The following is a 14,881-nucleotide window of genomic DNA, read 5'->3' on the forward strand; positions in this document are numbered from 1 at the left end:
AGTGAACAGTCAACAATTAACATGATAACAATAACAATGGAGGAATTTGTGATATCTGTCCTGGCACCCAGGCACATTAGGTTGTGTCCCAAGGGGTCCGGAAAAAGAGAAGTTACAACTTACCCAGGCATTTCAAAGATATGTTATTATAGATGCAACAAACAAACAAACAAAACCCTAGATAGGCTCAGTTAAGGTAAAGGTTGACCTTGTCAGTGAAGATACCAGCCTAGGATATAACTACCCACCATAACTGCTTATAGTTAAAGTTTAATTTCAGACCATCCTTTGTGGTTACTTTAGGTCTTTGAGTTTGCAAGACTGCCATGCAGGCCTTTCCTGAGCTTGTCAGGTTAGCATGTGGCCCCTTTTGTCCACACTAACATCCAGTCAAGATGGAGGTGCAGGTAAACGTAGTACTCAAATCCTCCCACAACCACATCAAGATTATAACTAAACTACAGAACAATCACCATCCAGAACCGCCTGAAATCTTGCTGATTCCCTACAACCAGGGAATTAAAGAAGCCACACTGAAATTGGTAGGAGGAGCAGAGATGCAAAACATGCTGGTCCCACACCCAATGTGGCAGATAAAAATCAGGAGGAATATCTTGCTTCAGAGGTTAGCCCTGAGGAGCAAGAGGTCCCAGCCCCATACCAGGCCTCCAGCCAGGGTTGCAGTGAGAGGAAGAGAAATCCCCATAACTTTTGGCTATAAAAACCAGATTGTGGCTGAGTGACACAAAGGCTGCTGGAATTCCTCTTTTTTTTTTTTTTTTGTTTTGTTAATCCTCACCCAAGGCTATTTTTCCATTAATTTTTAGAGAGAGTGGAAGAAAGGGAAAGACAGAAACATCAATGTGAGAGAAACACAATGATTGGTTGCCTTCTGCACGACCAGGGTCTGGGCCGAGGAGGAGCCTGCAACCAAGGTAAGTGCCCTTGACCAGGAACCGAACCTGGGACCCTTTGGTTTGCAGGCTGACACTCTATTCACTGAGCCAAACCAGCTAGGGTCCAGGCATTTCCTCTTCAAGAGTCCAAGCATTGACTTACTCTAAAACTTACTCGGACTCCCTCCCTTTGAGCTCCAGTGCGGGGGCAGCAGCTTGAAAGGATCCAGGGACATATGGGGATAACAGAATTGTCTGGAATGAGCATGAGAGCTGGGGGAGAGAAGGGAGGTGGGCAGCTTCCTCCCAGACAGCAGTGTTGGCAGAAGCTATTGTTCCTTCCTGAGACCACCTTGCCCCACACACACTACGGGAGGTTGGGGAGGTGGTGGTGGTGATGGGGTGCACCATATCTGAGTCTAAATCAACAAATTCTGTTACCTCCTCTCAAATAGCCCCAGAATCGAACCCTTTTTACTAGCTCCACCCTAGTCTGAGTCATCCTTTCACCTGGGTTATTACAACAGCTGCCAAACTGGTCTTCCTGCGACTACCCTGGCCCCCTTACTATTTTCTATTGAACAGCCACAATGCCTCTCTTTTTACTCAAAACCATCCAATGGACTCTCATTTCACTCAGAGTAATATCCAAAGTCATTAATTTGCTTTAAGTCCCCATGCAATGGGGTCCCAGGCTAATTTTCTGAGCTTGTTTCCAGCCTTCTGCTTCATATCACTTCAGCCACTCTGTCCTCCTTGCTGTCTCTTAAAAATGCCCAAAGTGGTGTAACCCCAGGACTTTGTACTTGGTCTTCTCTCTGGAGCAACATTCCACCACATAGTATATGGCTTGTTCTCCCATTTTTTTTTTTTCAGGGCTCTGATCAAATGTTACTGTCTCAGTGAGGCCTTCTCTGACCAGCATATATAATAGCCTCCTATCCACCCACACATACACTCCTCATCCCCCTTACCCTCCTTGATTTTTATTTAAAGAACTCATCACTTTCTGACTCATTTTATACTTGCATGTTTATCTGCCTTTCCCTATAGAAGTTAAGCTTCCACAATAATGGATTCTGTTACCCTAGACTAGTGCTTTAGACATAGATACTCAAAATTATTCACTGAATGAATGAGAACCACTGGCTCAGGAGTGAAGAACTTGGGATCTGACATCAGATAACCTTGATTTGACTCCTGGCTCTGTTATTTCCTATGTCCAAGTGACATTGGGTACTCACCCATATTTTATGTTTTCTCATTTATCCAATAGTGATAATAATGTCCACTCCATAGGACTATTGTAATGATTAAATAAAAGAATGTATGTAATGTGTTTAATAAAAGTGGTTTGGGCCCTAGGTGGTTTGGCTCAGAGGACAGAGCATCAGCCTGCAGACTAAAAGGTACCAGGTTCGATTCCAGTCAAGGGCACATACCTGGGTTTCGGGCTAGATCCCCACTGGGGTGTGTGCAGGAGGCAGCCGATCAATGATTCTCTCTCATCATTGATGTTTCTATCTCTCTCTCCCTCTCCCTTCCTCTCTGAAATCAATAAAAATATATTTTTTAAAAAAGTGGTTCAGTATAAAAGTGCTCAGTATATGAGTGTTACTTAATACACAAAGATAGATACACTAGATTTGGACTCAAAGACCCTAGGTTATAATTATAATTAGAATAGAGGCCCGGTGCATGAAATTTGTGCACAGGTAGGGTCCCTAGGCCTGGCCAGTGATCAGGACAGGCCGGGGCCTACCTTCATTCTGCGCCGCACCCTCGTGGTCAGTGCATGTCATAGCAAGCGAGGGAACTCCTGGTCTCCAGGTAGAACTCCCGAAGGGACAACTTGTATAATATATATATATATATATATATATATATATATATATATATATGGTGTGATTTTAGTTTATTTATCTCTTTTACAGTAATTTACTTAATCAGCTATGAATCAGCTATTGGGGTAAAAAAAATAAGATGCAGTTCCTTCCCTCAAATTCAGTTATGTGGTCTTGGGTAAGGTTACCTAATCTCTCAGCCTGTTTCCTCATTTGCCAAATGGGAATTACACAATGCGTACCTCACAATTTGTCTTAAGGACTGAATGAGTTACTAAATGAAAATATTGTTAACAGGATCATAGCAACTGCTCACTATGTTGGCCATGATTATGATTCTAGTCTGGAGGAGAAGCACCTAAGCAAATAACTACAATACAGTGAGTTAAAAGCAAAAACAGGCATCAACTAGAAGACTGTCTCCTAGCTGGAGTCCACCCACAACTGATAAGTTCCATGATGATCAGGAAATCCTAAAATTCCATATGTCTACAAAAACTAACTTCCTACCACTACTCCCAGAGCAGAAAGGCAAATTTCTCTGCTGATTTGATAACTGGAATTTAAAACTTTTTGAAAATAGTAAAGGGTTTCAATGTCTGAAACAGCGTTTCTTAAAGGAGGTCAATGGACCCATTCATTTCTCTGCCTCCAACTCCAAAGTTAACATTACTTAAATTTGAGGAACAGTAAAATGGACCCCCAGAGACAGCATGTACTTTCCCAAATAAAGCCGCCAATTAAGAGCCAAGAGCAGCCTAGTGTGTTTTAGGACATAAGGACTGGACATTAAAGGGTGGACCAGGAGCCGAATGGGAGTCCATCAGGTGAGCCGTAGGGGCGTCACCTTTGGAGAAAGAACAGTAAGAGCTACCGTATGGAGGCGGGAAAGGGCACGTGGGTGGCTTGGCAGAGCAAAAAGCTTTGGGGGGTGGGCAGCCAGGGAGCAGTGTTTACAGAGGAAGAATGCGGCTCAGATTTTGTCAGGTGAGAAAGCCTCCCTCCATTCCCAGGTCACGGTCTCGGCCTCAGTGTCCCCTCGGGATCCCCCTCTAAGGGCCACCAGTTGTTGATCTCCCTCCTGCTCCCGCCACTCTTCCCTTACCTCGTCTTCCAGCCTTTCCCTTACTGTCCCGCCTCCTCCGCCCCGCCGGAAGTGACGCGTAACCAGCGCGCCGCGCCGCGCCGCGCCAGATAAGTTCTGCGGGAGCCGGAGAAAGGGTTCCGGAGAGACACACTGCGCCGGCGTGCGGGCGCGAGCGGCGAAAGCATCTTCCGGAGGCCGCCGCCGAACTGCGTTCCTTTCCCCTCCGAAGTGCCCTGAACGAGGTTCAGAGAGGCCGCCGCCGCCACTGGAGGAGCGGATCTACAGCCCTGAGACCTCCCGGCGTCCAGCTCCTCCGGCCCTTGCCCTTTGACCCTGCTCCCACGGCGGGGTGAGAGGTCGGTGGCCATCTTGTGGCGGCGGCGCCGGCGGCTGTTACTGCGGAGACCCATCCCCCTCCCCCTTGCTCGCCTGGCTGCCTGTCAGTGAGTCAAGAGTCTCGCGGGCGGTCTGGTGAGGCCCCGGCCTCCTGCCGTCGCTCTTCCCGCCGCACTGGGCGGCCCAGGCCGCTCCCTGCCGGGCCTCGCCGCCGCCACCATGTCCTCCTTCTCGGAATCCGCGCTGGAGAAGAAGCTCTCGGAGCTGAGCAACTCGCAGCAGAGCGTGCAGACCCTGTCTCTGTGGCTCATCCACCACCGCAAGCACGCGGGACCCATCGTCTCGGTGTGGCACCGCGAGCTGCGCAAAGGTAAACACCCTGCCCCCGCCCTCCGCAGCCCTCCCGGGGCCGTCCTCTCCTCCACCCCCTGCAGCGGCCCCTCGAGCTTCTTCCAGGAGCGTTGCTTTCCAGGCCCGGGCTCTGATCGCGCTTTGAGGCTGGAGACAGTGTTATCCCCATTTCTCGGAAAAGGGAAATGAGGCCCGGGAAGGTTTCAGGTACTTGTCGGGGGTTCCACCACCCAGGGCGCCAGTGCTCGGATTCCCAGTCCAGCCGGCCGCTTTCCCTCCGGGTTCCTCCTGACACTTGTCACTGTTGTTACCTGGGCCGTGCTCAGCGCCCTGTGGAGGTTACTGGCCGAGCCTGTCGTGTGCCAGGCGCTTGACTGGGCATTTGGAGCGAGAGCCAGCAGACTGTGGAGTAAGACTGCCGCGATGAGTCCTGGCTCAGCCACTCAGCTATCGGGGCGATATGGGGCGAGTTTCTCCGTCCGCGTGCCGCTTGTTTTCTCATCTGCAAAATGAGGACGAGGATAGCTGCCGCTTGCAGAGCCCTTATTCGGTGCCAGTCATTATGCCAGGACGGGTGCATGTATGCTCGCACTCAGTCCCCAGCACAGCCCCGGGAAGTGGGTTCCGTGACTCCCAGTGTAGAGAGGTTCAAGGGCCACACCACCTAGGCTCCTCTTCCCACGCAACTTTCATTGATTCCAGACCCCGCTCACCATCGAGCTGGATCTCAGCCGATTATGTGCCAGGCGCTAGGTTGGGTGCTTGAAAGCATGTTGGCTCCAGAGGCCAACTCTCTGGAATTGCAGCCTGACTTTGACATTTACACACCCCAGCAGCTGATCCTCTTTGGTCCTCTGTTTCCTTACCTATAAAATGGAGATGATGATATTTACTGTGCCGTTTTATCATGTCCCAGGCCCAGGACTGATACCTTTACATACGTTGTCATTTTTTAAGTTTTCAGAGTCCTGTGAAGTAGAAACTTTGCAGACGAGAAAAATCTGAGGCTATAGTCAAGAGAATAATCTAAATGGTGTCAGACACAGTGCTGGCTTTCGATAAATAATAGTGAGATGGGGTTACTGATTGCTCAAGGTGAGGCGGGGTCTTCACCTTCATGTTGCTTACAGTCTGGTGGGGAAAGATGGTCACCTACACAGCTATCTGCTATCCTGATGAGTCCCTAGCACAGTGGTTCTCAACCTTATGGCCCTTTAAATACAGTTCCTCACGTTGTGACCCAACCATAAAATTATTTTTGTTGCTACTTCATACTGCAACGTTGCTACTGTTATGAATCGTAATGTAAATATCTGATAGGCGGGATTGTCTTAGGCGACCCCTGTGAAAGGGTCGTTCGACCGCCAAAGGGGTCGCGACCCACAGGTTGAGAACCGCTGCAAAGCTGTGGACACGAAGCCTATATGTGATAGGCCCTTTAAGAAACAACTTACCTGTGTTCTCTACCATTAGTGAGATGGGGATTCTACCCTGTTTTACGGATGAGGAAACTGAAGTGGCTCAGTGGTATCTTTAAGGCCTTGCAACTGGTGAAGCTCAGACTACAGCAGGTGGCAGACACCAGAATTCAGGATTCTTTCAGGAGAGTCAGTTCTAGTCCTCTAGCAGAGACCCACCTCCAAATATGTACTATGCTAAGATAGAGGTCCCTTCAGCCTTCTGGGAAGTTGGGGGATAGAGCCTACAGGTCCCAGAACCTCCTTCAGGTACCTCACTGTGCCATTCAAATACAGTATTTCTAGCATCTGAGATGTGAAAAAATGTGAATTGCCTCTATAGGATCCTTCTGGTAAACTCTGAGTCAGGTTAGAGAGTCCATCTCAAATATCACATCTTTTCGGAAGCCTTCTTGATTCCCCACCTCACCCTACTTGAGTTATTGGGGTGATGATGGGGGAACCATTTAGAAAGTGCATTCATTTATGAAGCTCCTTTAACCCTAATCTCACATGATGGAAAGTTATGGCCAGCATTGTTATCCCTATTTTATGGATAAGAAGATAAAGGTATGGGAAGATTAAGTGCTTTGTTTAGGATCACACAGCTGGGACCTGAGCCCAGAGCTCTCTGACACCAAAACTTGTGCTTTCAAGTACCCAGTGCCTCAGTGCAATTACGTGCAATAAGTGAACGTGATCATAACCTTCCAATCAAACCTGTAGCGCTTTTATTAGAATTAATCACTACCTCCCATCCCACACCAATTTAACATTTATAGTTGGCCTTCTGTATCCATAGGTTCTGCATCCAACCATGGATTGAAAATATTCAAAAGAAAATGTTATGGTGTTGCTGATGTGTACTGTGTAGTTAGGTCTAGGATGGTGGCATCTGTACTGAACATGTCATTATTTTCTCTTGTCATTATTCCCTAAACAATACAATGTAGCAACTACTTACATAGTGTTTATATTTTATTAGGTATTATAAGTAATCTAGAGATGACTGAAAATATATAGGAGGATTTGCTTAGGATATGCAAATGCTATATATCATCTATAATAATAAAAGCATAATATTCAAATCGACCCAACAGCTGAACAGAACGACGACCACGCTATGACACACTGGGGCCAGGTCAGCCAAGGCGGGTGCGATGTGATTGGTCTGGGGAGGGCTCTGTGTTCGCCCCACAGAGGGAAGCCCAGGACACCCTCTGCGGGGTGATTGATCCGGGGGCTCTGCAGAACCTGGGAACCGGTGGGGTATGTGGCAGTGGATGCGGGCAGCGCCAGACCAAGGAGGGTGGGTGTGTGGGCGGGGATGAGGCCGCAAAGCTGGCAGCCAGGGGAAGGAAGGCCTACCCTTGCACAAATTTCGTGCATTGGGCCTCTAGTTTTATATAAGGGACTTGAGCATCTGTAGATATTGGTATTGGCACAGGGGTTAGGAGGATGAGGAGGTCTTGGAACCAACCCCCCACCCCCTGGTAGATAATACTGAGAGACTTCTGTATTTCATTCTTTCTAGTTACCTCTTTTTTCACTAGGTTGTGTTTTGCGGAAGAAACTAGACCTCTTGTTTCTTTGTAACACCTACAGTATTTAGCATGGTACCTGTTACCCAGTTAAAAAGTTGCTTAGTAGGAGTTAAATTGTGGTCTCTGACATTTTGAATAAACAGCACTAATACAACTTTCTGTGATGATAGAAATGTTTTATATCTGTGCTGTCCAACAAGGTAGCCACTTGCCACAGGTGGCTATTGAGCACTTGAAATATGTGATTAAGCAATGAAAATTTTAAATAAATACAATAAAAAATTTAGTTCCTGAGTTTTGCCAGTCATGCTTCAAGTGTCCATTCATGTGGCTAGTGGCTACCATATTGGACAGTGCAAAGCTAGAGGATACGCTTCCAAGTATTAGGATACAGCTTCCTAATATCCAGGCTTCATGAACTGAAAATGCCCCTACACTAAAGTGGAAAATAGTTTGTGCCCTAATATTCAAATTGACCGCCCTTCAGGTTCTAGCCAACCCTGGTCTTTTAAGTGGACAGTTCTATCTATGGTCAAGCCATTTTCCCTAAGATGTTCACAAACTGTCTCTGAGTTGCCTTCAAAAAATATTTACCACATTTAAAAAAATTACTTTTTCTTAATGTAAGTACTACGTCTATTGCTGATGTATTATTTTCTTCTATTGCTGATGTATTGTTTTCTTTTCTAAGACTGATTCTTAATTTATCTCTTTTTGCTCTATTCTCCCTATCTTTATGAAACTGTTTGGTATAAAATACTCTTAGATGAATATTTTTTAATGGTTTTTTTTTTTTTTATCTTGGCCTGAATGCAAATAAAAAAGCCTTATTTACATACTTACTTTTCTAGATGTCAAAACCAGCCAAACAGTGAACATTTTGGTCAACTAGTTATTTATACTTTGCTCAATAACTATTTCAACCAGTTTGGAATGTGCATCAGTAGAGTGTGAAAAGATCTATTTTGTCATATTGGAAAGATATCTGAACAAGTGAGCTGTCACCTGGAGCTGGAGTGGAGGGTGTGTGTGTTGTGTGCATTATGACTGTGTGTTAAAGTGCTCTAGGACTTTGTCATATCACCTTTACACACATGGTGCTTATATTGACTGTTCAGGATGCTGGATGTGGAGGGATAAAGTTTTATCCTAAATAAGTACTCGTTGCTAAATTTAAGGATGATGAAAAAGAATTGGTATTGTAGATAGTGAAAACCTTGACTCTCTGGCCTCTTAGCTATCATATTTGTAATACTGAAAAATATATCAAATCTTTCTTGAATGCCATAGCATTTTATAATATGAATTCTGAGTTTTTTAACATTAAGCATATGGAATTTGTAAAGCTTTGCTTTTGTGAAGTCAAATTTGCTTTGTTGAAGTTCTGTTTTACTTTTGAATCTGTTAACTTTCATGACATTATAGACTTGGTAGTTTTACTTGTTGCAACACCCCAGAACAAGGTTTGCTTTTTCCCCTTAAAAACAAAAACAACAAAAAAACACTTTGCCATAATCATACCTTTGTAGCAGCATAGCTCCAGGTTTTCAATATTTCTCACCAGTTGGCCATCAAAATTAGGTTGTTACCAGAAGGTTTATACAATTCAGTATATTCATACTTAATTTTTTGAGCACTTCAAGTCATCAGTTTAAACTATAATATGTTCAAAAATCTTATTTTTAACTTGGGTTATTCTTCTGTGGCTACACTTGAAAGTGTCAATGTCTGCTAAGTCAGAATTTATACATGCTGTGTCATTTCAAAAGAAACGTTTCTGAGAGAAGCGGAGTAAGGACTAGGTGTGTGTAAAGGTTAACATAGAGCTTGCTTGAATTTTTCAGGTACTTTGGCATTGTGGTTTAAGAAAATTTAGTGTTTTGAACTGTCTGATTATGTTCTTATTTATTTCTTTTAAAAGAAAACTGGGATCAAAAATTGTAACTATGTAACTTTACGGTTGAGAAGTTATGTACATAATAGCCAGGAAATTCAGTAATGTTCCCCCAAGCAACTGTAACTCAGACATAGTGCCTGAAGTTTTTATGGTTTAATATATGATACCTAGTATAGAGTAATAGAAAATACTACATAGAGTATGTATAAGAGAAAAATTATGGTTTTTGTGGAACCCATAACTTTGCATATCCAGATTTCAGACATGTTTAAGTTTTCATTAAAAATGTAGCAATGTATATTTGTATTTGAGATATAATATCCATTGGTGCATCTAGAGATTGCTGTGGATTTTAGAATTGATGTAATTGACTGATGATGGGTATTAGAATGTTCAAAGAGAATTCTCAGTCTAGGAGCATAAATTACAAGAACCCACCTCAGTCTTTCATTTTGCAGTATTTGACAATAATAGTGAGTTAGAAAAGTTCATTTTTACAATAGAGTAAATGAAAACCTTGGCTTTAACATGTCTTCTGGAGAATGAATATTGACTGCTTATCCTTTAGGAATTTTCTTCAGATTATCTTCATTTTTACTGCTCATTAATTACCCTGGTTAAAATAACACAGAAATGAAGACGGTCCATTTTTGTTTTGTTTTTACAAAAATTGTATTCTCAAACCTCTTTTGTTGGAGTTTTGTTAGGAGTTCCTTAGTTGGTTTTTCAAACACGTAGCAGTCTTGACCTCAAGTAGATAATGCTTATCTTAATATATAACTTAGGGGTAGCTTAGGGCAAAGAATTGTGAATTGAGAATTTCCTTAATGTAAGTTAAATTATCTTTTCTTTTTTTCCAGCCAAATCAAATAGAAAGCTTACTTTTCTATATTTAGCAAATGATGTCATCCAAAACAGTAAAAGGAAAGGACCTGAATTCACTAGAGAATTTGAATCTGTCCTTGTGGATGCTTTTTCTCATGTTGCCAGGTATGTTGTCTCTTTTTTTTGTTTTATTTTAAAATAGATCACCTTTCCTTTTAGTTCTTTCCTTTTTCAAGGTAACTTTTGTAAATTGATAACTTGTACTTTACATAGATGTGCTTCACAGAGTGATGCAAAGGCTAAGTTATGGTTTTATATTTTGCTGGGCCCTTAAAAACTACCTCAGCCATATAAACATTTTGATTCATTAAGGAATTCAGTCTAGCACTTGAATCATCCTTTTCCCTAGGTGTAGTCATTTATTGAATTCATTTCTTGAGTATGGTATTCTTCTTTGTTTGGCTGAATTGTCTCTAGCTTATGGTCTAAAACATAAAGCCAAATAGTACAAGGGAACCTTCCAGTAACAAAACCTTATTAGCAAGAAATTAGTTACTTAGCCTTTATTTTTACTTACTTCCTTCTGGATGTCTGGTTTACTAGAAATAGTGGTCATTACTGTCGCTGCAAAGGTAATTACTAGTGTGGAAAGTAGATATTTGCTCTGGCTATATTATATGAAGTCTTTGCACTGTTGTGTTTTATAACAGAGAGGACTGGAGCATAAAGCACACATATACCTAGTATCACAGAGAACATCCATTTGATTAAAAGTTTTATAAATTGTTCTTATTCATTTAAAAAAAAGTCGTTTTCTATACACACAAGTTAGTTGCATAGGAAGAGCAGAGAAAAACAATTTTGCACTAACTTATTATTCAGTAAACATAAAAAAATAAATGTCTTTGCAAAAGAAAATTGGGACGTACACAAAGGAGACTAGTGGGTTAAATAAAAATTGTTCTAGGGTCTAAAGTGTAAGTGAAAAGTCTTAAATGTGAAAATAAGTCTGTACTCCATGAAAGATTTAAAACATTTAAAGGAATAAAATGAGAAATCCAAAAGAAAGAAATTACATCTAGATTTCTAGAGGTGGAAAAAAAAAAGACTTGTTTATCCACTACATAGCTGGTTCGCTCTTCTGGTGAACATGGGCACTGAAGAAAATGTGTTATGAAATTGAATAAATTGATGAACAAAGAAAATGTGTTATGAACTTGTCTCCTTATAGCAGAGTAAACTTAGAACAAACTACTAGAGTAGCTGTTGGAAACTGGAGATAGGTTTTTTCTTGTTTTGAGGAGATTTAGTTCTGTTTCTTAGACATTGGCTGTAGCTCTGCCTCCAACACTGAGTGACTTTATATGTGATACTTAGCTTTTTGAGCCCAAGTTTCCTAATTAGAGTTGTGAGGCTAAAGTAAAACAGTATGGTCACCCTGTCTGGGCAGTTCAGTTGGTTAGAGCCTCGTCCCAACACGCCAAGGTTGTGGGTTCCATCCTGTATAGGGCACATATAAGAAATGATGAATGCATAAGTAAGTGGAACAACAAATCCAGTCTAGCACTTGAAACATCCTTTCTTTCTCCCCTAACCCCCCCCCCCCCCCCCCCCTTCCTCTCTCTCTCTCAAATCAATAGGAAAAAAAAATGCTCTGGCAGGGCAGCTCACTTGGTTAGAGCCTTGTCCTGATACACCAAGGTTGCAGGCTCAATCCCCAGTCAGGGCATATGCAAGAAAAAAAAAAGCAAAGCAGTATGTTTGAAAGTACATAGTACATTGACTCATCCAAGGTCTTTGCTGCTTCATAGGAATGCGCTTAGTGAAGTGTCTGGCACAGAGCTGCTGGGTTATGTAGCTTTAAGGGGATGCCATTTATGTAGCCTTGCTGTGAATGCTGGTGTCCTAGGAGCTGGGCAACATTGTGGTCTGCCCTGGCACAGAGAGGGATTCAGTAAATATTTAATGAGTTAGTTAATTAATTTAGGGTATAGGAAATTGACTAAAATAGTTTTCTGTAGCATTATTAAATATAACATTTTTATTTAAAAATTGAACAGTAATCGTTAGCTGCCCCAAATTCAGAAAAGGGTAAATAGAAGGAGTTGGCAGAAGGAGAATGAACAATAAATATCAGGATAGAAAATCCCTTTTCGGGCCTAATCACCAAAATTTATAGGGAACTCATACAGCTTAACAACAGGAAGATAAACAATCCAATCAAAAAATTGGCAAAGGACCTAAATAGACACCTTTCAAAAGGGGACATTCAGAAAGCCAAGAGACATATGAAAACTTGCTCAAAGTCACTAATCATCCGAGAAATGCAAATCAAAACAACAATGAGGTACCATCTCACACCTGTCAGAATGGCTATCTATCATCAACAAATCCACAAATGACAAGTGCTGGAGAGGATGTGGAGAGAAAGGAACACTCGTGCACTGCTGGTGGGAATGCAGACTGGTGGGAATGCAGCCACTATGGAAGACAGTATGGAGTTTCCTCAGAAAACTAAAAATGAAACTCCCATTTGACCCTGTGATCTCAGTTTTAGGAATATACCCAAGAAACCAGAAACGCCAATTGGAAAGGATATATGCACCCATATGTTCATAGCAGCACAATTCACCATAGCTAAGATCTGGAAACAGCCTAAGTGCCCATCAGTAGATGAATGGATTAGAAAACTGTGGTACATCTACACGATGGAATACTATGCTGCTGTAAAAAAGAAGGAACTCTTACCATTTGCAACGGCATGGATGGAACTGGAGAGCATTATGCTAAGTGAAATAAGTCAGTCAATGAAGGAAAAACACCACATGATCTCACTCACTCATGGATAATAAAGACCATTATAAACTTATGAACAAAAATAGATACAGAGGCAGAGCTGCCTCGAACAGACTGTCAAACTACAGCGGGAAAGCCGGGGAGGGTTGAGGGGCGGGAGGGGGGCGCGGTAAGAGATCAACCGAAGGACTTGTATGCATGCATATAAGCATAACCAATGGACATAAGACACTGGGGGGTAGGGGAAGCCGGGGGATTGTTAAGAGCAGGAAAAAAAGGAGACACATGTAATACTCTTTGTAATACTTTAAGCAATAAAACAATAAAATAAAAAAATTAAAAAAAAAGAAAATCCCTTTTCTACTTGGTAACATCTTAAGACCTATCTAGGAGGAACTGTGGCATTGTGAGGAAGGAAACATGGTCCTTTTTAATAATAAAAAAATAATCCCCAAGTTATTTATTTTATTATTATTAGTATTATTATTTGCATTCTTCTAGTTCTTTTAGTGTTGTATTTGGGTATTATATTTGGGATCCCCATGTTTCCAAGCCCCTCCCCCTACCATTGTTAGAACAGAAAGGCCAGCCATTCCATTTCAATAGTAATGTACCTTATCTATAGTTAGAAATGCTCTCTGTATGGTTTTCCTTTGGCCAATTGATGAACAAAGATAATTGACCTATTACTATTGACCAAAATTGATGAGGAATCCTATATAATAAAAGGGTAATGTGCAAATCGATTGAATGGCAGAACGACTGGTTGCTATACGTGCACTGACCACCAGGGGGCAGACCCTCAACACAGGAGCTTCCCCCTGGTGGTCAGTGTGCTCCCACAGGGGGAGCGCTGGTCAGCCAAAAGCCGGGCTCCCAGATTGCGAGAAGGTGCAGGCCGTGCTGAGGGACTCCCCCTGCGCCCCCCCCCCTCAGTACACGAATTTCATGCACCGGGCCTCTAGTCTATGATACTTTTCTACCTCTTCCCTCACCCCCAAACTTACTAAGTGAACCCTTTCAAGTCAGAAAGCTGCAAAACTCATGGGGTAGATTTAATTTGAATAGCGGTTTGATTAACCAGACTTTGGACTTTTCCCCCACACAGATGACTCCTTGTTTTCTTCTCAGTTTGGAGATGGTTGTGCACCTTAGTTTTCTTTCATTCAGCATGTGTTTGAGTGCCTTGTATGCACCAAAAACTGATCCAGACAATGGAGAGCAGCCATGAATAAGGACAAATAAATGAACAAGATACTTTCAGAGAGTGATAATGTGGACATAACAGAATAAATGGCATTCTAGAGGGGGATCTTTTCTAGTGTGAAGGAAAGCCTCTCTCAGGAAATGATATTTGAGGTAATCATGTGAAGTAGGAACTTGAGTAGAAATAATTTTGGCATGTCAAGAGGATCAGAAAGAAGGCCAGTGTGGTTAGAACACAGCGAGCAAAGGGAATAGTGGCATCAGATGATAACAGAGAGGTAGGCAGGTGCCAGTCACATATGCCTTGAAAGTGTTGGGAGATCACTGAAAGGTTCGTTGTTGTTTTTTGTTTTTTGGGGGTTTCTTTTGTCACTGAAAGGTTTTATACAGGGGAAAAATATATTCCATTACATTGTTAAAGATCCCTTTGGCTTAGCTTTGGAGAATGGGTTATAAGGGCCAAGTGAGGGGCAGGGACATTAATTTGGAGAGGGTATTGCTCTAGTAAGGACTAGAGGCAACATCAGCTAGGACTCAGGAACAGTGAGAAGATTAATAATAGCTTCTGTTTATTGATTGTTTACTTTGTGGATGGATTTGCTCTCCTCGCCCCCCCAAATGTAAACTGGTAGGATTTGTGGG

The 14,881-nt window shown here is 42.5% G+C and overlaps 2 protein-coding genes across 3 annotated transcripts in view; one reads left to right on the top strand and one right to left on the bottom strand.

The window, feature by feature from the left end:
• Positions 1-3,878, bottom strand: part of TTI1 (TELO2 interacting protein 1) — a 48,964-nt gene extending 45,086 nt beyond the window's left edge. Inside the window, exon 1 of the mRNA XM_081096579.1 lies at positions 3,846-3,878. The gene's annotated coding sequence lies outside the window, so the exon portion shown is untranslated. The remainder of the gene's footprint in view (positions 1-3,845) is intronic.
• A 106-nt stretch (positions 3,879-3,984) lies between these two features.
• The window catches only part of RPRD1B (regulation of nuclear pre-mRNA domain containing 1B), a 59,734-nt gene continuing 48,837 nt past the window's right edge, over positions 3,985-14,881 (top strand). For both annotated transcript variants that reach the window (XM_081096581.1, XM_081096582.1), the window contains exons 1-2: positions 3,985-4,533; positions 10,273-10,402. In XM_081096581.1, the coding sequence (XP_080952707.1) occupies positions 4,383-4,533; positions 10,273-10,402 (281 nt within the window). In that variant the 5' untranslated portion in view covers positions 3,985-4,382. The remainder of the gene's footprint in view (positions 4,534-10,272; positions 10,403-14,881) is intronic.

This window comes from Myotis nattereri (genome assembly GCF_964212035.1).
Source record: "Myotis nattereri genome assembly, chromosome: 8".
Taxonomy (NCBI): domain Eukaryota; kingdom Metazoa; phylum Chordata; class Mammalia; order Chiroptera; family Vespertilionidae; genus Myotis; species Myotis nattereri.